Here is a 19,155-nt window from a genome sequence, read left to right on the forward strand (position 1 = left end):
CGGGAAGCACACAGAACGAGAATAAGAATGAGAATGCGAATACGAATGAATAATGAAGAAGAACAGGAAATAGAACGAAATGCGGCCATAATACGAATAATCGAGTGCGATTTACTTGCTTTTCATCGATTTCAATGTTGAATGTTCAGTGTTTGCAATGCAGGTCGTAATTAATTAATTACTTGGCCAATCACCATTTCGCTCGAACACGCTGATTATGTGATAAATGTCCATGTCGAATTTTAAACGCAACACGCAACACGCTGTAGCATGCGGCGCCCTGCTGTAAAGCAAGACGGATACGAGTACGTGCAACATTCCCTCGAACTTCATCTGGCATCTGTTTCATCTCACTCGACACGTATTGTCGTCATGGAACCTGCTGTTGAGGTTATACTCTTCGATCTGGATCTCGCCTTGTTGATGGTGTCGCTCACATTTGTTCTTCGGCTTTGTTCTTGCCCCTTTTGTAGATTTTCCACATTTCACTGATGTTTTTTTATGCTTTCTTTTTTTCTTTTTTCTTCTTTTTTTATAAGCGACTGAACTTTGGCCTTCGAAAGCAGCACACCTGTGTGCCGTATGGAAATGGAAAGCATTGGAAAACATGATCGAAAATCAGTTCCATTATTTGATCTGTTGACAGTTCAATAGCGAAGAATGAAACGCTCCGTAGGTTCAGTATATATAATTAGCTATTTGACGTTCAAGTGCCTGGCAAACGAGGCCACAGATCTTTGTAAATTTGGGTTAATCGAAGGCGACATCCTGACGCTGCATTTGTATCCTCTAATTACCCGCCGTAAATCGAGGCGCTGACAAATATTTTGACATTGGCGACGCCGCCTGCCTCGGAGACATTGTCACTGCGGTTCCAGTCCACTTGATCCGATCATCCGACCCGAGCGCCGTTCTCTAATGTGTGGTCGCCACTTGAGATCCGGTAGCAGAGTTTTGGGACTGTGAAATGTGATACGAAAACTTCAAAATATCAAAACCCAAGTCACAGCACAATTAATAAAAAAGTTTTTGAAATGGATTTCGAAACCGAAAATGTTTGCATTGAATTTAAAGTCAACTATCACAATGTTGTTAAATTGAGAAAAATTGTTCAGTATCATTTTGATTTTAGAACTTAGTGTAGAAACATTTAAATTAAATAATTGTGAACATTTTCGGACACTAAAATCCAGACAAAATCAAATCAGTATGAATCGTTTAATAAGCAACTCTATTTTAAAATTGGGCGAATCGTATATATCGTGTTTTCGAAATATTGCTGGATGTCCACAGCCGATAGAACCCAACGTGCAAGAAATCCTATGTAACAAGAAGTCGGATCCATGTAAAAAGAAGGAAGATCCCTGCAAAAAGAAAGATCCTTGCAAAAAGAAGAAGGAAGATCCATGCAAGAAGAAGAAAGACCCTTGCAAAAAGAAAGAGGATCCTTGCAAGAAAAAGGAGGATCCCTGCAAAAAGAAAGATCCTTGCAAGAAAAAGAAGGAAGATCCCTGTAAGAAGAAAGATCCATGCAAAAAGAAGGAAGATCCTTGCAAGAAGAAAGATCCTTGCAGCAAGAAAGATGATTCCAACAAGAAAAAGTCTGTGTGTAATAAAGGTTCGAATTATGCTGTTGTGTTTGAAGGAATTCAATAACAATTTATTGATTTCTAGTACTGACACCAACCTCTCCACGCTGCAAGGACGGTAAAGGCGGAAAGCAAAAAAAATAAATGTTGAGTCCCATTCATTTTTTCTGTTCACCGAAATAAAGATATGCCAATTTTAAAAATTAGTCTCATCTTCTGTTGTGGATCCACTTGCTTCTCTCGCAGCCTTCACAAACTGACCGTCTGGCGCCAGCGGAGGAGCAGTCCACATAATGGGTAGCAACAAATTGTTACGAGTATGTTGTTGGCGGAACGACATGAATCACTATTAGTTTATGGCTGGCCAGGCACACAGAGATCATAAAACTGAACGCTCAGACATTATAAAGCCATAAAGCAACAAGTAAAATCGGCGCAAAAATAGCTGCCCAGGGAAGGGAAACTAACACACACACACACATTCAAAAGAGAAAAGATAAACCCATAAACAGTGATAAAAGTCGAAACCGAAGGCGTATGCAATCAGTGAATTTCCATGGACATTTTATGGCGATGCTACTACACATGGTACATCGGCTGAATCCCTCTAGTCCCAACTAGGAAGCTTGACAGTAGCAGTCAGGAAGATCCAATAGTTAAGATGAGTCTTTTTAAATGTAGTACAGTTTTATATACAGGAAAATCAAAGAACTTGATTTCCCAATTCGGAACAACTTACAAAGACCTCGAAATTACCGAAAATTACAAAAATACTTGTACGAAATTATTGCATTATTCTGTGGAAGAACTGCTCTACATCAGCTGGCAGGTGCTTAAAAGCTCCCACGTAGTAACCGTGCTCGGGAGATGCACAGATCGCTCCTCTCTGATCTCGAACCTCTGGCATCCATGACAAAAGATATTTTCCACTGCAACGACGGGAATTCATAAATTTCACACTCGGCCCCGACGAGTCAATTTTTATGGCAATTCAATTGCGCTGCCACCGATATTTGTTTCCTGCTGCTTGTGCAGCTACCAGATCCCCAGATCACCAGATCTGCACCCGTTCCAGTTCCCCGTTCCCCGTTCCCATTGTCGGGCAGGTTGCAGCCGTATGGCCATCGGATGAGTGTACGATTTAGTTTTCCCTACACTTAGTGTAAACAAAACCATTTCTAGACACGGGCCGCACTTGTCGAGCAAATGCAGCCGATGATGATGCTGCTGCTTCTCAGACTCAATAGTTAAAATACTTTTTCATCTTTTTTATTTTAAGGTCTTCGAACGATCGATTTTTGTCTTCTTCCTCTCTTTGCGTCTGTGTTTTGGGTAATTATTACATTTTCAATGTAAACAAATTGCACGCTGCTAATTTCAGTTTATTTTAATTTTACAACATCATTTGGTCGCATCAATGACAAGAACACATTAAAAGTTTTCTTTTTTTTGCATTGTACATTTTAATATGGCTAACTTTGTATTTCCTGTATGACCGTTCTTACTATTACCTGAACCACCCACTGCAATATATTGTGCTGCGGTCACACTTACTTTCCTTTGGCTTCCACTTCTTGTCAGACGAATCAGCTGATTGACTCTATCGGCGGCACTTTAAAACGTTCCGAAAGCCAATCGATTGACGCAGGCGACGATCGACGGGCGGTCAAGAATCGATCATTTGAACGTCTGCCGTCTGCAACTCCACTTGAGTGCGTGGAGCTCTGACGACGCGACGCCATTCTATTCGTCTCCCCTCCCCCTCCCCCTCCCACTCTGCACTCTCTATCATTCAAATGAACAACAGCCGCCTTTGCCACTGTTCAACCTTTCAACGCATAAAAAGGCCGAGGCGTAAAGTTTTTTACCAAATGATCTTTTTTTCCGAATTATCGACGAAATTAATCTTAATCTTGAGTTTGCTCAGGCAACAGCAAAGGCAACAACACATGTGCCAAACGGCGTGTGCGTATGCGTACGCGTGTAGAGGTGTGGGAGTGGAGAGTACACATATACGTATGCACATACATGTGCATACATACATACATACACATATCTATTTCAAGGCCTTGACGTCCTTTAATTGTTGTTGTTGCTGCTGCCTGCTGCTGTTGTTTGCTTTGGTTTTGTTTTTGTGCGCGCGCCGATTGAAGTTTGGCCGACGCCGACGTCGACGTTCGTCAAAATTGTTGGCATCAGCAAACGCAAAACGGTTTGAAATACAGTGGGAGAGATACAAGAGCAACAACAACAACACAGACAAGAAGAAGAACAACAAGAACAGCGACAGCAATGTTGATGCCGATGACGAGTAAGAAAGACAGCCGAGTAGGCGAAGAAGATGAAGAAGAGGAGAGACATGCGCTGACTGCATCGCAACCTCGTCGACCACCAATTGGACCACCCAAAGCGTCGACTGTCCGTATTCTCCAAACCCCTAAAACCGCATAATCCATATTTCTCTAGCTGCTGCGGCCGCCGTTTGTCGTTGCTGTTGCTGTTGTCGTTTTACTTTTTACGATAAATTACAGCAGCAGCACAGAAGCAATGCTGCAATCATTCATTCATGAGGGGATCCCAATGCCCTGCCTCCCCCCAATCGAGCGGCTCGTGTAAACATGTGTAAATCATGACCCGTTGATGGCCTCAACGTAGACAGGGAGAAGGAAAGGGCACGGCAGGGAATAACAACATGTGACGCTCTCTCTTTGCAGCCAACAACTTTTGCACTGCGACCCTAGTGCTTTTTTTTATTTAAATAGACAAATTAGTTGAGGAAAGCTGTGTCAGCTCTGCCATCCAATCTTCGATTTTCGATAAGTATGCAACTGCTGCCATTTGGCGCCTGTTGTTGGCCGCCAATGGTGCCCACCCATCGTCATCTTTGTCCCAAAAGGCCAAAGCAAATATTATTTATGCATGCATTCTCACACACTCACACACACACTCACTTTGGGCCCTGAGAACTTTTTCGGTTTGTGCCCACATTGAGCGAGCAACAACAACACACACCGTGCACTTCCGAGTCGCATACATTTTTGTGTGATCTGCTCTTTGTTTATACTTAATGCGTGTTTCAATAAACATTGTGCGCCAAAGGGCAAAAATTCTGATATTGAAATTTTGATTCATTCTAAAAATGTTGCAGCCTGTGCATACATAAGTTCATACACATTACGCACAAAAGATAAATCAGCCAACACAAATACAGTAGTCTGTCGATTAATTTAAATAGTTATAAATATATTATTAAGCAGAGAAATAATTCTCCAGAAAATAAAAAATAATAATAAGTAATAGTAATTTACTGATTTATTTTGACACATACATATTTTGGATTCCATGTTTGTTGGCAAGTGTTTATCAGAATGCTGCCTGATATACAAAGGCTCAATTCAATACTCTCTTAAAAGCTGGAAGGTATATAACATAAAATGCCGTTGCTTGTTTGATTTTCTGTTAAGCACAGTCTGGCAAGGCTGGCTCGAAATGAGAAGAAAGTTGCCCCTATGCTAAGTGTTGGAAAATTCAATAATCTTACGTTTTTAAGCACTGAGAAGCGTTGATCGTGAGCAGTGTGACCAGCCAACAACGCATTTTAGTAGTTGACTATCAAAAAATATAAATATTCTAATATTTCTTTAATGTTTAATATGAAACCATGACTTAATTTAAGTTGATCTCATTCTTAAGCTTATAATTACAAACGTGGTATATTTTGGTATTTTTGTCGTAAAATAGAGCATTTTAAGGTGCAAGCTGCGGTAACGCTGTTAAAACCGCAGTAGAAGTTAAAAAGTGATTCACGCACGCTCCCAAACGGCAATAGCAATTTTGACAAAAAAAAAAAAAAGAAAAAACCAAAACCAATAATAATTTGCATTGCCGCCAGACATAGCGTTAGAAAATTGATATAATTGAAACACGTTCGCCGCGAGAGTTTTTTGGAAAGTGCGGAAAAATTCAACGGCACCGCCAAGTCTCTGCGTCTGCGTCGCCCGAAATTTTGAGTGTGCGGTGTGTATGTGTATTGTGTGTGAAGGGAGGAGAAGCAGCCAAAAAAAAGTGTACAGACGACGCGCAGACGCAACGCGATCTGCAGTGGCTAATTAAAAAAAAAAGTACCGAAAAACGCGAGTGAAAATCAATTAATTATTATTGGCGAACGAACGAACGCCAATACAATCAAAGAAGTTGTTTGTTAACAAGAAAATAAATTGAAAATAAGAAAATGGGTTGTGCCGTGAGTACAGCACGAGATAAAGAAGCCATCGAACGTTCGAAAAACATCGACCGGGCATTAAGAGCTGAAGGAGAACGCGCCGCATCGGAGGTTAAACTGCTGCTCTTGGGTGCGTCTCTTTAATAAAAAAGATCTCTTCTCGACCATAAGTATTTAATATCACATTTTTAAGCGACGCCATTTACACGAAAGGGAAATGTACACACACACACATTCTTTTATATGGGGTAACTTTAATAGTGATCGCCAAAGGAAACTAACAAAAACCGTTTACATGCAAGTGCGTGTATGTGTGTAGACATAAATTTATTTGTTGCTCTTTCAATTAAATGGGCAAGATAAAGGAAGTTGTTTGACTCTTTCTCTGTGTACATATTCATGTATGTGCATCTTTCATCATTATGCAATGCACAAGCAAGTCTAATAATTCGATTGCGATACGAAAATTGAATGTAAATTGAAACCAAATGTCGAGCAGCGGCTTTAGCAACTGGGGCGCCATCCATCGGCTGCCATATGAAAACATGTTTGTTCTGCGGTTCCTCACACACACATATGTACATATATATTTATATATAAATATATGTGTGCGCACTTGTTGTGGCTTGTGTGAAATGTGCATTGAAGCGTTGCGCCATATCAACTTTGACCTCTCTGTCGCTCGAGTGAAATTAAACACCGCGTCGCGTTTTAGCCTTCTGTAATTAAATTTCTATACGAAAAAAAAACAAAAAAAAACGCCACTACGAGAAATTATATTTGAATGCTTCGCAAGCGCACTTTCATTCATTCATTGCCATTCAATGTCTAAAACAATGAAATGAGGTTTTTTCCAGCTTTCGAGCAACAGCTACATACATGTGTACATAAATAGTTACACAAACACACACATAGTTGCACTTAGCCGCTTTGTTAATGAAGCGGCGCTCGTCGAATGACTCAAGAAAAGGGGCTGCTGAGTGGCAACGATGATAGACCGCAACAGGGGGTGCGAAAGGGACATTCGGCATGCCAGTTAAGTGACACTCGAGATGAACTCATCATTCATCGCTGTACAACACTGGCCCTAATATGGAATGCAGCTAAGCAGAAATCACTCGAACTTTAGACGTCATTCCATGAGATATAAAATATATATTAGCTTAATACTACACTACTTATATACTACACCCAATAACTATTGTGAATTGGTGGCAATATAAAAGCAATGCAGTTTTCATTTATTATGTATTCAACTTGCAAGCAGAATTTCATTGTACTGCACATTCAGCTGCTCGTTAAGACAGACAATTATAAGTAGAGTGACAAGCGCAGCAAGTATGCATGACAGTGTTGTTTGTTTATGGCAAGCAAGCAAAAAACCAAAAACACCTTGCAACACTTGCCTAACATTTGTGCTCTCATATTTATTTTATTGTTGGTATTTTCACTTCTATGGTATTAAGTATCTCTTTCGCCGTTGCTGCTGCGCCTGCGTTGCTCTCGCTATCTATGCGTCCCTGTCTGGCAGACCTAATTGGTCGGGACAGCGACTCTTGTTGTTGTTGTGCTGCTGCTTTTACACTGACATTTTAAGTGGGGTGAATGATATTAGTGCAAATAAATGGCCCCACATCAAATGCAGCTGTGCATGTGCGCGTGCGCATTAGTATATGTGTGAATGCATGCACGTACATGCATGTTTTATGTCTGTGCTTGTTTGGACTGCGCTTGTAGTTTGGCAGCTGTTGCTTTGCGACTTTTGCAGCTTCGCTTGTGTTTGTCTTGTTATTGTTGTAGTTGTTGTTGTGCGGTATTAATACAATTTTGCTATTGTTATTGCAGTGGGTGTCTGACCATTGGCCCCTCTTCAGTCGAATTACGCCACTTAATTTGTTGTCACTCACTCTCCCTTCCTCTCTTTGACACGCTATTCAATTGAGAGTGCAACTTTCGTTTCAATTCTACAATTTACAAAATGTGTTCATGCGAGTGAAATGTTATTCCCAATTGTAGTATTTGCATAAGATTGCGATAGGAAGGAAATCAAATATGAGTAAGAAATTGTATGTACAAGTAAATAACATTAATAAATAATAATAAACCACATGATGTCGACGACACATTACGTTTGGCAGTTCCACAGATAAACAATATTCGACACGCACACAAACACAAACACTTGGAAGCACTGTCAACACAAACGACTTAATCAACAATTTTTTAAGAATTTTCTATATATGTTCTTCACATATATAATGTACTTTATGTGCTTGTCGCAATAATTCATGTCGCCTCGCTGCCTTATCGGACTTATCAATAAATAACCTCTTAGCGATCGAATATTAAAAACATGAATTCTTCAACTAACGTACACTCGACTTTGTCTCACTAAAAAAGCATACAAGTTAGATGCGATAATAATTGCGCTTTAAATAGCAATTTGAATTTACAAACATACGAACATATAGATAATGCTGCCACTTCCGTTGGCCAATTATGAAATGCCGCAGAGAGTGTGTTTATTTACGAGTAATAATAAGTGCAAGTATTCACGATTCATCATGCAGTGAAGTCTGCCTCTGATTAACACAGGCATATTTCTCTCACTCAACTTATCTAAAAAAGTTCAGACGCCAGCCGCTTGGCGGCGCCAATGAAACTCGATTACGATTACTCATGCAAACGTAGCAACAGCAATCGAGCAATTTGTTTTGGAATGGTTTCAGCTTTCTTTTGTTGTCGGAGAATATCACTGTTTGCCTTTAGTCACCTTTTAATACGCATAGGTATGCGTGTGTGTGTATATGTGTCTAATTGTCCAGGAACTGCAATTGTAGAATTGCGACTTGTGTGTGTGTGTGTGTGTGTAGCACTCCCCACTCACAACTACAAGTGTTGCCTGGGGTGACGGAGGCTGCACTGTCTATGTATGTATGTGTGAATGTGAGAGTGTGCTAATGAAGTTAATTTTAATACCGCTGATTATCATGATGGGCGATGTTAATGATGATTATGCGGTTGTTGTCGTAGTCGCTGCTTCTGCTTCTGGTTATGTTGTGTTTTGTTGTAATCGTGCCCAAGCACGCTTTGTACTCACCGCTATTCGATTCGCGCCTCTTTGGAACGTTCTCATTCTCTCTCTGTCTCTCTTCTCATACTGAGGCTGATTATTATGGCACATGTAACGGTGCATTGATAAATGAATATACAACGCACGTTTGTATCCGTGTGTGTGTGTGTGTTATTATTATTATTAAATTGACCTTTTTTCGCCATTGTTACAAACTGTTTTTTTGTTCACATTCGAACATTTCCTAATTCGTATTCAGATTGGTAAGGGCCCCTTTTTGGCCGTCTTTTAAGCCATAACATCGTGTATAACGACATTTTTGTTTATTGCTAAATTAGTGCGCATTGTTGCTTGTTAGTTTGTAAAAAGTAAATAGAAAAAAAATAGGAAAAGGCTTAATATATCAACAGGCTGTTAATGCCCGTAAGTTGGACTTGGAGTTCGTTGGGAAGCAGTACTAAGCGCAGTAAAAAGTGAAAGTACAGTTGAGTTAAGGCATTGCAATTACCTAACCATCACTCTTCGTCTCTATGCTTCATATGTGCTTCTGTCTGGGAATGGACCTTAACAACAACCGTCAAAGCAGCGACAAAAGCATTGAATGTTGCAAAGATTTAACTGAAAAGAAAGAAAAAAAAGTTGGCTTAATGTTCCATTGTTGCAATCGTCGTCGACATCGCCTATCGTTTTATAACTTAGGAAAACTTCGACCGGCAGTTGAACGAGATCATGACTACAATAAAAACATGCAGTTTTTATTATTTTTACTTTTTTGGGTGGTAGAGGAAACTAATAAACACGTAACATCGTTTTATTATCTATGCGGCTGGTTGCAACACCTTCGATATGGTCAGTTTGTTTTTATTTGTACTTATTCCTCCACTCTCTGTCTTGACTGTCAATACAGGCCTCGAAATACAGTACACTTCCTATAAAGTGAACTAATGGAAACCAGGAGTCACTAAATTTATTATTTTCATTACTAAATTTAAAATTTTGATGAAAAAATATTTTAAAAAAGTAAATATTTTTAAATGAAATTATATAATTATTAGATATTGATAATAGAATAAGTATTTTTAAAAATTAATTATCTACACTAAATTTACAAATCGAAATTTCACTCTTTAGAGGGAGCACTGTTTAATCATGCTCAGCGTTTTATTTATTTACGACTCATGTGGAAACTTTATGCACTTTTTGATAACTCGAATGTGTCGCGAGAGTTCAATGAACTGTTTAATGTTGAAATGAGGAATTTATAAATAGGGAATTATAAAAGTATAAATTCGATTGCTAAATAAATAAATTGCAATCGCCGCTAGTTAGCTACATACGTATGCTGTTTGTAACAAGCTCAATTACTTGGGATTACATGACCATCGCAATTGAGCTTAGGAGTCGACTCGGCGAGCTTTTTGGCCTCTTGAACTCAAAGACATTTGAGCAATTTGTGGCAAGCCACCATACATTCATTCATAAAGACAGTAGGCAACAACGAGACGACTATGATGACTACTATTCATTGATTCATTCATGGCGCGTTTTACGCACGACACAAAGAAGCGAAACTTCTTCCACATTCCCGATGTCAGCATCAATTACTTACTAATAGAATGAGCTCATTCTGGAAATATTTATTTATATATTTATTGATGTTGTGGTTTTCTTTCAGGTGCTGGCGAATCTGGCAAATCAACGATAGTGAAGCAAATGAAGATCATCCATGAGACGGGCTATTCACAAGAGGAGTGCGAGGAATATCGTCGCGTCGTCTACAGCAATACGGTACAGAGTCTGATGGTCATCATACGTGCCATGGGCCGGCTAAAGATTGAGTTTGCGGATCCCGGAAAAACGGACATTGCCCGTCAGTTCTTCACACACGCCTCGGCGGCAGACGAGGGCATTCTGCTCCCAGAGATTGTGATGCTGATGAAGAAGCTCTGGTCGGATGGTGGAGTGCAGCAATCCTTTTCACGTTCGCGCGAGTATCAACTGAATGACTCGGCTGGCTACTATCTGAACTCACTGGACAGGATTGCGCAGCCGAACTATATTCCTACACAGCAGGATGTGCTGCGCACGCGTGTCAAGACCACAGGCATTATTGAGACGCACTTTAGCTGCAAACAGCTACACTTTAAGTGAGTTTGTCATACTTCTCACCACATTGGATAAGAGTTCTAATTAAAAACTTTTTATTTGCAGGTTGTTTGATGTGGGCGGTCAGCGTTCAGAGCGTAAGAAGTGGATTCATTGCTTTGAGGGAGTCACTGCCATCATCTTTTGTGTGGCACTCTCAGGTGAGTTTCCATTATTAACTCTTTAGATGATGTAGTAAATAATTGAAATTATCTTATAGGCTATGACTTGGTCTTGGCCGAGGATGAGGAAATGAATCGCATGATTGAATCACTCAAGCTCTTCGACTCCATCTGCAATTCCAAATGGTTCGTCGAAACGTCTATCATACTCTTCTTGAACAAAAAGGATTTGTTCGAGGAAAAAATCAAACGATCTCCTCTCACAATATGCTTCCCCGAATACACTGGTATTACATTATAATCAGATCATTCATTCAAACATATTGTTAATCAATTATCTGTTCTACTTTGCAGGCTCGAACACATTTGAGGAGGCCGCCAATTACATTCGCATGAAATTCGAAAATCTCAACAAACGAAAAGACCAAAAGGAAATCTATACGCATCTCACCTGCGCCACAGATACGAACAATGTTAAGTTTGTATTCGATGCCGTTACAGATGTCATCATCAAGAACAATCTGAAACAAATTGGATTGTTTTAAGAATATAGACAAGACAGAGAGATATAGGGAGAGAAGCAGCTTATATGATTAGAGTGCGTCTTAGTATTAACGGAAAGCGCGCAAACATTTCCATTACATTATAATTACTAGTAGACAGATATATATACATTTTACATTCATATACTAACATATGTATATGCATACATAGTCCATTATGTATAGTGTAATACGTACATTTATACACTTATTCTATTATTACATTTGAAATGCTTTACAATGCTCTTGAGATAAACTTATATGTGTAAACAACGAACCGATTTTGTTGCCAATAGTCGCGGAACAAATAACCAACTGCAATTAATTAAGTTAACTGTTTAAATGCTATAAGTGAACTAATTATACTACGCGTGTATGTATGTAATTTAACAAGTGTAAATTAGGCGTCATTAGGATGGAGCTTGCTAAAGACAATTGGCCACTCTTGTGCATAAATGCCACAATTGTGGCCAGTTGTCTTTTGAGTTTTATTTAAGTTTATTTACTAAATCATTTGGTGTACTGTAAATGTGGCTAAATTGCATGGCGCAAAATCAACCGACTACGTCAAATGTCATTCTCTCATTTTACGCCATGCCTTTCGATGCCACGTCTTGCAACACTTATCATTGAGGACGCCGCCGCGTACATTTTGCCAAGAGCTTAGCGCACCATTTAGAGTGAGCGTGGGCCACATTTTTGTATGCCCGTTTTACGTGTAACTAGAAAACTTACTAATATTTTTTAGTATTAGCTTAAATAAAGACAAAATACAACAACTACGACGAATGTTTATTTTCTAATGGAGGAGTTTGGTAAGCAAATATCCAGTGTCAGACAAGAAATTTTACAAATAGAAATTTGATGTGTTGCACAGCACTGTTCTCACCTCACTTAGTCGTGGTGAGTTTATCGTGGCGTCAAAAGTCGTACGTTCTTTTGCTGTCAACGTTTATCAGAGTCAGAATAGTTGTTTGCGTAAATTCAATCAATCTCTTCAAAAATATTCTGGTTTACTCGAGTTATTCTGTTTAGTCTTGTTGAAATACACGAAAAACCAAAGCTGAGCTTTAACTAAACAAATATGTTGCGCGCATTAGTTTCGGTTAGCCAACGTGCCAAGGCTCCTCAAGCGATGCTGCTGATGAAGGGCATGGGTAAGTCTTCTAGAACTTTAGCTGTCTGTATACAGATTTTTTTTTTAAATTTGTTAAATCACGAATGACTCCTTCGAGGTATTGCAGCAACAATCACTGCTAAGAATCAGCATAAAAACTCATTACGAAATGTAGCGATCTCTTAAATTCATTAGAAAAATACATAACTTTTTATATGCATTTTTAACTATTTATCTACGCAGATCCTGGATTGCTGGCACAGATTAAGCAGCGTCAGTCCAACGTTCTGGCTCGTCAGTTAGTCCGCAGCTTTGCCAGCGGCAATGACAGCATCAAGGGAGCAGCCACTGGCGTCCCTCAGGGAGGCATAATTGGCAGCATTGGCGGCAATGCAACGACTATGGGACATGCTGCCGGCGATGCAACTGCCTGCGGCCAGGTGCAGACTGCAACCTTTGGCAATGCGGGCTCAGGCAACAGCGACGGCTGCAAATCAAATGAGGGTAACACCAAGGCAGGCACAATTACATCCCAATTGCATACAACTTCTACGCTTCCAGAGTGTGGCAACATTGGCACTGTTGAGTCGACAGCAGCTGCTGCGCCGAAGAAAACCAAAAAGGCCAAGGCGACAGCATCGTATTCCAAAGAACCTACCACTGATCGCTCAGCATCTGGTGGCAACATGGCCGATGATGCAGTGAAGCAATTACAGGAAGTAGCTGCCAATTTGCCCAGCAAAGCGCAGGTGGAGAAGTTTGTCTTTCGCGTCTTGGCTTTTGTTTATGACATCACCTATCTAACGGGCACCTGGACCATACGCTTTGTGGATGAGAAGATCTTGCGGAATGCCACAGTCCAGTACTATTGGAAGCGATTCCACGAGAAAATGGAGCAGGCCAAGAAGGACTAAATATTGTCAATGGTTTTCGCAAACAACAAATATTCATGAATTATAAGCACATTCTAAACACGTTAAACGAATCACATAAATCTCAAATTTCAAGATCCACTTAATGTATTTAATTTGAATTAACATTTGCTTAGTTTTTAGATTTGGTATTGCTTTTGGGTCTGGCTTAAATTCAGTAAAGTTGGTTTGATTTCAATCAATTTACAATATTCCGCCTACATTTGCATAAAACAATTCTGATAAACCACAAATTTTAAAATTAAGTTTATATTATTAGTTTGTCAAATATGCTGGTATGATTTTGTTACTAAATCAAGAAAGTCTGACTACAGTCGATACAGTAATCATATAAGTATTTGAAATACATATATGAAATAATTCAGATTTAACCGCAAATTGTAAGATTCATTTAAGTATATATTTTATTTGCATTATATTAGCAACGGTTTTCGAAATCAGTTTAAAATATTGAGGTATTTAAAATACACTTATTAATTCAGATGATCGCAAATTTCAAGACCCATTCAAATGTATATATTTTTTGCAATTAATGCCAAGTTGGCAAGATATGATTTGGTTTTAGATTTCTGTTGAAATTCAAGAGAACTTCGCTTGGCTGGCATAGCCGTCCAGTAATTTGGCCAGAAACTTAAGTATCTTATTGCGGGCCTCCTTCAGCTGAGGCGGATCACTGCTCGATGGTTCGTACATGTTGGCGCAATGTGCGGTGCCTGCAAAATTGTGAATCGCCAAATAAAGCGTCGGATTACATTAATCAAACCCTCAATTAAATCCAATTACCTTCAATATAAATTGTGGGTGTCTTGGTGTTGGCTGAGACATACAGACCCAACGCATGCCAGGGATCAATGGAGCCATGCACATAAAGAACCTGTGTTGTCTCTGGCTTGAGGGCGCCGTAATATTTATTGGTCTGGGCAACAACCTGATCCAGGTATTTGGAATCCATGCGATCGGAGAACACATCCATGCATTGGCGTATGAAAAAGTCAACACCAAAGCGATCGCCAAATGTATCGGATTTGTTCTCCGACGTCTGATAGAACCCAAATTCGGTGCAAGTTTGGTAGATCCATTGACGCATGCCCTTGGCCGTCTCCGAGTCCCAGGAAACGTTTTTCATGTCGGCTACCATCTTATCATACTTGTAGTCCAGACACTTGGTCTTTGAATCCTTCAGCAGCAAGTCATTAACCGCACCCAAACGTGTCACCGGTGGACCAATCGTAGTATTAAGCATGATATCGCAGATCTGCAAAGAATCAACAGTTTTAGAGCATATCTATACCTTTATTTTGACAGTGCTTACTTCGTCAATGGTGACGGTGGCATGTGGACTGTTGTCCTTGTTATACTGCACAACGCCAGCAAAGTTGCCAGCGATATTCTCAAAGAAACTCGCTATGTCCAATGGGTTTTCAATCGAGTCTTTCAAAGGCGTGCAAGTTCTAGAAAAGGCGAGCTGATTAAAATTTCTATAAATAGTGTTTGATACTATTTACATACTTGAACTTATCATCGAGGTTGCGTTGTCCGATCATGTGTCTCAACAGTATTTCGACTTGGGCAAAGCTGCGCTGCACAGCTTCTACACACTCGGGCTTGTAGCTGGCCAACGAAGCCTTGACCACTTCAAAGTATTCCTTAAAGTCCACTTGGGCCAACAGAGGGCCACTGGAGCTGATGGCACCGTAGATTAAATTGGGATACTTCTCTCGCGCCCAGGCAGCCAAAGAGCCGGGATATGATCCACCGAATGCAATCCACTTTTGGGTATCGGCTAGGTTATGCTTGGCCTTCATGGCAATCACAAAGTTAGATAAATCTGCCAAAGCCTGTTCCGAACTTAGATAAGCCAAGTTGGTGGTGGAAAGATCGCTTGTTGGATGACTCTTGCCGTAGAAACGATGCTCCAGCTGTATGCACAATGCTCCAAAGTGCTCGGCATAATGTATCCAGGCCCCTTCATGCATCCACTTTTTGGTGGCCTCGCCCTCGCCGCCGATCATCAAGAACACTGGAGCCTGGCTATCATTGCGATAGTATTGATCGTTCACATAATAACGCTGCTGCCAAGTGCGTGTGTCTTTTGGAGTGAAGTGATCCAATCGCTGCTCGAACCACAAATCCTCTGAATCCAATAGACGTTGCAATCCAGCCACTTTACTTGGCTCACCCACGAAACCATCAAATCGGCGACCTCGTCGAAATCCAAGACATTCTGTCTGCGATATTAGAGTGGCGAAGAGAAAGTGGAGGAAGAGGAGCACACTCAACCCCTTAATGTTCCTTGTTGTTTGCATTTTGCGAGACAATCGCAATCAGTTTGTGACTTTTTATGCTCTGCTCGCTGAGGTCAATTGAAGAGAACTGTTATTTGATTAGCACGAGTGCTGCTTGACCGAATAACTGTAAAAACAGCGCAAGAATGCAGCTTATATAGATCTATTTATGTGCATACGTATGTACAATGAACCTATAAGTATGTATTTGCGTACTTTTCTATTTCTTTATGCTTTCGTTATTTGTTTTTGCTTCGCACTTGCCGGCTGCGTTGCGGCGTTGCCACCTAGCTTTAATTGCACTGTGAACTTTCCCTGTTAACAGAATTATTTGGACGACTGTGTTTATTATAGTCACAATTATAATATGTTTAAAACAGGCAAAATAGTGAGTTTAATGGATAAATTTGCATTTTTTTCGATTACTTTAAATATACCAAATATACCAAAACAAACACTTTGCCAAGCAGCGCTGCCACCCAGTTTTCAAATCGCTACTAGGCAACGGTTGCTTGAATTTCAAACAAAAATAACAGTTAAATTGACAATGGCGAATGAAATGTATTTTTGAAAAATATAATACTAATTTTTATTTACGTAAAATAGTCGTTAAGCCCCAAAGAGTCCTGACGCGGGGTATTTTATGAATCAATGAAAAAGTGGAAAATAGCGTCCGCCAACACTCGGCTGGACAAGCATCCATTTTTCTTCTGGGAAAGCAGATCTCCATTGCCAAGAGCTAGCTCTAAAAATGGTAAAGAATGATGGCGTGCTTCGTGTTTGATGGCTATGAAAAAACTGTTCATCTATAATCAATAACCATAAAATGCGAAAATATGCGATCTACGATCAAAAAAGGAATAAGCAATATCTTAAAAAAAATAACATATTTATATTCTTACATTTTAAGCATATTGGAAACATATTGAATAAATCAAAAGTTTAGGAAATATGATTTAGTCTTAGATTGCAAGCTGCGTTTGGCTTGTCCTTTAAGTAATGTGGTCAAATAGTTAAGTATTCTCTTGCGTGCCTCCTTCAGCTGAGGCGGATCACGGCGCGATGGCTCATACATGTCGGCGCAATGTGAGGTGTCTGCAAAATTGTAAAATAAAGCATTAAAAAAATTAAACCAATCAAATCCTATATTAAATTTAATTACCTTCTATATAAATGGTGGGCGTCAAAGGGTTTGCTGAGACATACAGACCCAACGCACGCCACGGATCAATGGAGCCATGCACATAAAGAACCTGTGTGGTCTCCGGCTTAAGGGCACCATAATATTTATTGGTGCGGCCAACAACCTGATCCAAATAGTTCGAATCCATGCGATTGGAGAACACATCCATACATTGGCGTATGAAAAAGTCAACGTCAAAGCGAACGCTAAATAAATCTAATTTATTCGCGGATGTCTGATAGAAACCAAATTCGGTGCAAGTTTGGTAATGCCATTGGCGTGTGCCTTCAATGGCATTTTCCGAGTCCCAGGAAACGTTCTTTGTATCGGATATCATCTTGTCGTACTTGTAGTCCAGACAAGTTTTATTCGATTTCTTTAGCAGAAAGTTGTTTATTGCGCCCAATCGTGTCACCAGCGTATCAATGCTATCATCCACCATAAAATCGCAGATCTGAAATGAATCGAAAACAATTATATAGTATTACTTAATCATTATTTTAGACAACACTTACATTGGCGATCGGGATTAGAATGGGGTTGTACTGCACAACAGAGGCAAAGTGATCAGCGAGCTTATAAAAGAAATTCGCAATGTCCAATGGATTTTGAATGGAGTCTTTCAAAGGCGTGCAAGTTCTAATAAACACGAGCTGATTAAAATTGATATAAATAATGCTTAATGATAATTACATACTTGAACTGAGCATCAAGTTTGCGAAGTTTGCTTTGGTCTCTCAGTTGATTCCTGAGTTTGATGAAACTGTCGCTAACAGCTTTCACACATTGTGGGTTGTAGCTGCCCAACGAATCCTTCACCAGCATATAGAATTGCTGAAAGTCTACTTGGGCCATCAGAGGAGCACTCGAGCTAATGGCACCATAGATTAAATTGGGATACTTCTCTCGTGCCCAGGCAGCCAAAGAACCGGCATACGAGCCACCAAATGCAATCCACTTTTGGGTATCCGCTAATTTATACTTGCCCTTCATGGCAATCACAAAGTTAGATAAATCAGCCAAAGCCTGCTCTGAACTCAGATAGGCCAAATTTCTGGTGGAAAGATTGCTCGTTGGATGACTCTTGCCATAGTAGCGATGCTCCAGCTGTATGCACAATGCTCCAAAGTGCTTAGCATAATGTATCCAGGCCCCTTTATGCATCCGCTTTTTGGAGGCCTCGCCCTCGCCGCCGATCATCAAGAACACTGGAGCCTGGCTATCATTGCGATAGTATTGATCGTTCACATAATATCGTTGCAGCCACGTGCGAGTGTCCTCGGGAGCGAAGTTATCCAATCGCTGCTTGAACCACAAATCCTTTGAATCTAACGAGCGCCTAAATCCTGACACTTTTCTTGCTCCTCCTGTGAAACTGTCATATCGACGAGCAAATCGAATTCCAAGACAATCGCTTTGCGCGATAAAAGTGGCGAAAAGAAAGTGAAGGAGAAGGAGCACACTTAACTCCTTGAAGTCTTTTAAAGCTTTTAACATTTTACAAGTCAATCACAATTAGTCTGATATTTTTTATGCTGTGCTCGCTCGGAACGATTGATGGAAACTGTTTTCTAATTACCACACGTACTCCTATAATATTTATGAGAACACCGCAAAACTTATTCATAAATAACAAAAATAAATCTATATATGTATATAAATTGTTTTGCGATAGTTTGACTCACTGATAAATTTAACGCAAAGCGTCATAGGTAAATGCGGTTCTTACACCACATAAATTAAAATATAATATATAACTAAAGTAAATTAAGTCAAGAATGAAAAGTTTGGCAATCATTGAAAAAATTAATTTATAATTTTATTTTTCTTGCGGGAATCTCAATTTTTAGGCAACAATTAAAGATCACTGAAGTTAAAAAAACAATATTAGTTTTCATTTTTTTATTTAAATGAAAGTTTTTATTTTATTTTGGGAGTTTGTTGA

At 39.7% G+C, this 19,155-nt stretch overlaps 5 protein-coding genes across 6 annotated transcripts; 3 read left to right on the top strand and 2 right to left on the bottom strand.

Annotated features, from left to right (window-relative positions):
- The first annotated feature begins 1,106 nt into the window (after positions 1-1,106).
- Positions 1,107-1,792, top strand: LOC133843668 (sperm-specific protein Don juan). The gene is made up of 2 exons (XM_062277311.1): positions 1,107-1,618; positions 1,675-1,792. The coding sequence occupies exons 1-2, from the start codon at positions 1,210-1,212 to the stop codon at positions 1,731-1,733; spliced, it is 468 nt and encodes a 155-aa protein (XP_062133295.1). The 5' UTR covers positions 1,107-1,209; the 3' UTR covers positions 1,734-1,792.
- Positions 1,793-5,366: 3,574 nt separating this feature from the next.
- Positions 5,367-12,475, top strand: LOC133846169 (G protein alpha i subunit). Its single transcript, XM_062280970.1, has 5 exons — positions 5,367-5,941; positions 10,560-11,031; positions 11,096-11,190; positions 11,250-11,438; positions 11,506-12,475. The coding sequence occupies exons 1-5, from the start codon at positions 5,821-5,823 to the stop codon at positions 11,694-11,696; spliced, it is 1,068 nt and encodes a 355-aa protein (XP_062136954.1). The 5' UTR covers positions 5,367-5,820; the 3' UTR covers positions 11,697-12,475.
- Positions 12,476-12,637: 162 nt separating this feature from the next.
- LOC133846170 (uncharacterized) lies at positions 12,638-14,266 on the top strand. Of its 2 annotated transcripts, XM_062280972.1 has the most exons (3): positions 12,638-12,850; positions 13,054-13,314; positions 13,372-14,266. In XM_062280972.1, exons 1-3 carry the CDS (start codon positions 12,778-12,780, stop codon positions 13,722-13,724), a joined length of 687 nt encoding a protein of 228 aa, XP_062136956.1. In that variant the 5' UTR covers positions 12,638-12,777; the 3' UTR covers positions 13,725-14,266. The 2 variants fall into 2 exon arrangements, with proteins under 2 accessions (XP_062136956.1, XP_062136955.1); XM_062280971.1 differs by having other exon boundaries at positions 12,640-12,850; positions 13,054-14,266.
- On the bottom strand, positions 13,993-16,357 carry LOC133846167 (putative serine protease K12H4.7). Its single transcript, XM_062280967.1, has 4 exons — positions 15,252-16,357; positions 15,055-15,193; positions 14,526-14,997; positions 13,993-14,455 (listed from the first exon to the last, which is right to left on the bottom strand). Exons 1-4 carry the CDS (start codon positions 16,046-16,048, stop codon positions 14,322-14,324), a joined length of 1,542 nt encoding a protein of 513 aa, XP_062136951.1. The 5' UTR covers positions 16,049-16,357; the 3' UTR covers positions 13,993-14,321.
- Positions 16,358-16,586: 229 nt separating this feature from the next.
- On the bottom strand, positions 16,587-18,772 carry LOC133846166 (thymus-specific serine protease-like). Its single transcript, XM_062280966.1, has 4 exons — positions 17,908-18,772; positions 17,726-17,849; positions 17,190-17,664; positions 16,587-17,122 (listed from the first exon to the last, which is right to left on the bottom strand). The coding sequence occupies exons 1-4, from the start codon at positions 18,705-18,707 to the stop codon at positions 16,962-16,964; spliced, it is 1,560 nt and encodes a 519-aa protein (XP_062136950.1). The 5' UTR covers positions 18,708-18,772; the 3' UTR covers positions 16,587-16,961.
- Between the last annotated feature and the right edge of the window lie 383 nt (positions 18,773-19,155).

This window comes from Drosophila sulfurigaster, chromosome 3, assembly GCF_023558435.1.
Source record: "Drosophila sulfurigaster albostrigata strain 15112-1811.04 chromosome 3, ASM2355843v2, whole genome shotgun sequence".
Lineage (NCBI taxonomy): Eukaryota > Metazoa > Arthropoda > Insecta > Diptera > Drosophilidae > Drosophila > Drosophila sulfurigaster.

Bases quoted from the DNA above. Each gene is read 5' to 3' on its own strand.
- LOC133843668 (XM_062277311.1), top strand. From the start codon at position 1,210: ATGAATCGTTTAATAAGCAACTCTATTTTAAAATTGGGCGAATCGTAT. The intron at 1,619-1,674 runs GTTCGAATTATG...ATTGATTTCTAG, and splicing joins AAAGTCTGTGTGTAATAAAG to TACTGACACCAACCTCTCCA.
- LOC133846169 (XM_062280970.1), top strand. From the start codon at position 5,821: ATGGGTTGTGCCGTGAGTACAGCACGAGATAAAGAAGCCATCGAACGT. The intron at 11,032-11,095 runs GTGAGTTTGTCA...TTTTATTTGCAG, and splicing joins TGCAAACAGCTACACTTTAA to GTTGTTTGATGTGGGCGGTC. The intron at 11,439-11,505 runs GTATTACATTAT...TCTACTTTGCAG, and splicing joins ATGCTTCCCCGAATACACTG to GCTCGAACACATTTGAGGAG.
- LOC133846170 (XM_062280971.1), top strand. From the start codon at position 12,778: ATGTTGCGCGCATTAGTTTCGGTTAGCCAACGTGCCAAGGCTCCTCAA. The intron at 12,851-13,053 runs GTAAGTCTTCTA...TTATCTACGCAG, and splicing joins GCTGCTGATGAAGGGCATGG to ATCCTGGATTGCTGGCACAG.
- LOC133846167 (XM_062280967.1), bottom strand. From the start codon at position 16,048: ATGCAAACAACAAGGAACATTAAGGGGTTGAGTGTGCTCCTCTTCCTC. The intron at 14,998-15,054 runs GTAAGCACTGTC...GATTCTTTGCAG, and splicing joins CCACCGTCACCATTGACGAA to ATCTGCGATATCATGCTTAA. The intron at 14,456-14,525 runs GTAATTGGATTT...ACAATTTTGCAG, and splicing joins ACCCACAATTTATATTGAAG to GCACCGCACATTGCGCCAAC.
- LOC133846166 (XM_062280966.1), bottom strand. From the start codon at position 18,707: ATGTTAAAAGCTTTAAAAGACTTCAAGGAGTTAAGTGTGCTCCTTCTC. The intron at 17,850-17,907 runs GTATGTAATTAT...CGTGTTTATTAG, and splicing joins AAACTTGATGCTCAGTTCAA to AACTTGCACGCCTTTGAAAG. The intron at 17,123-17,189 runs GTAATTAAATTT...ACAATTTTGCAG, and splicing joins GCCCACCATTTATATAGAAG to ACACCTCACATTGCGCCGAC.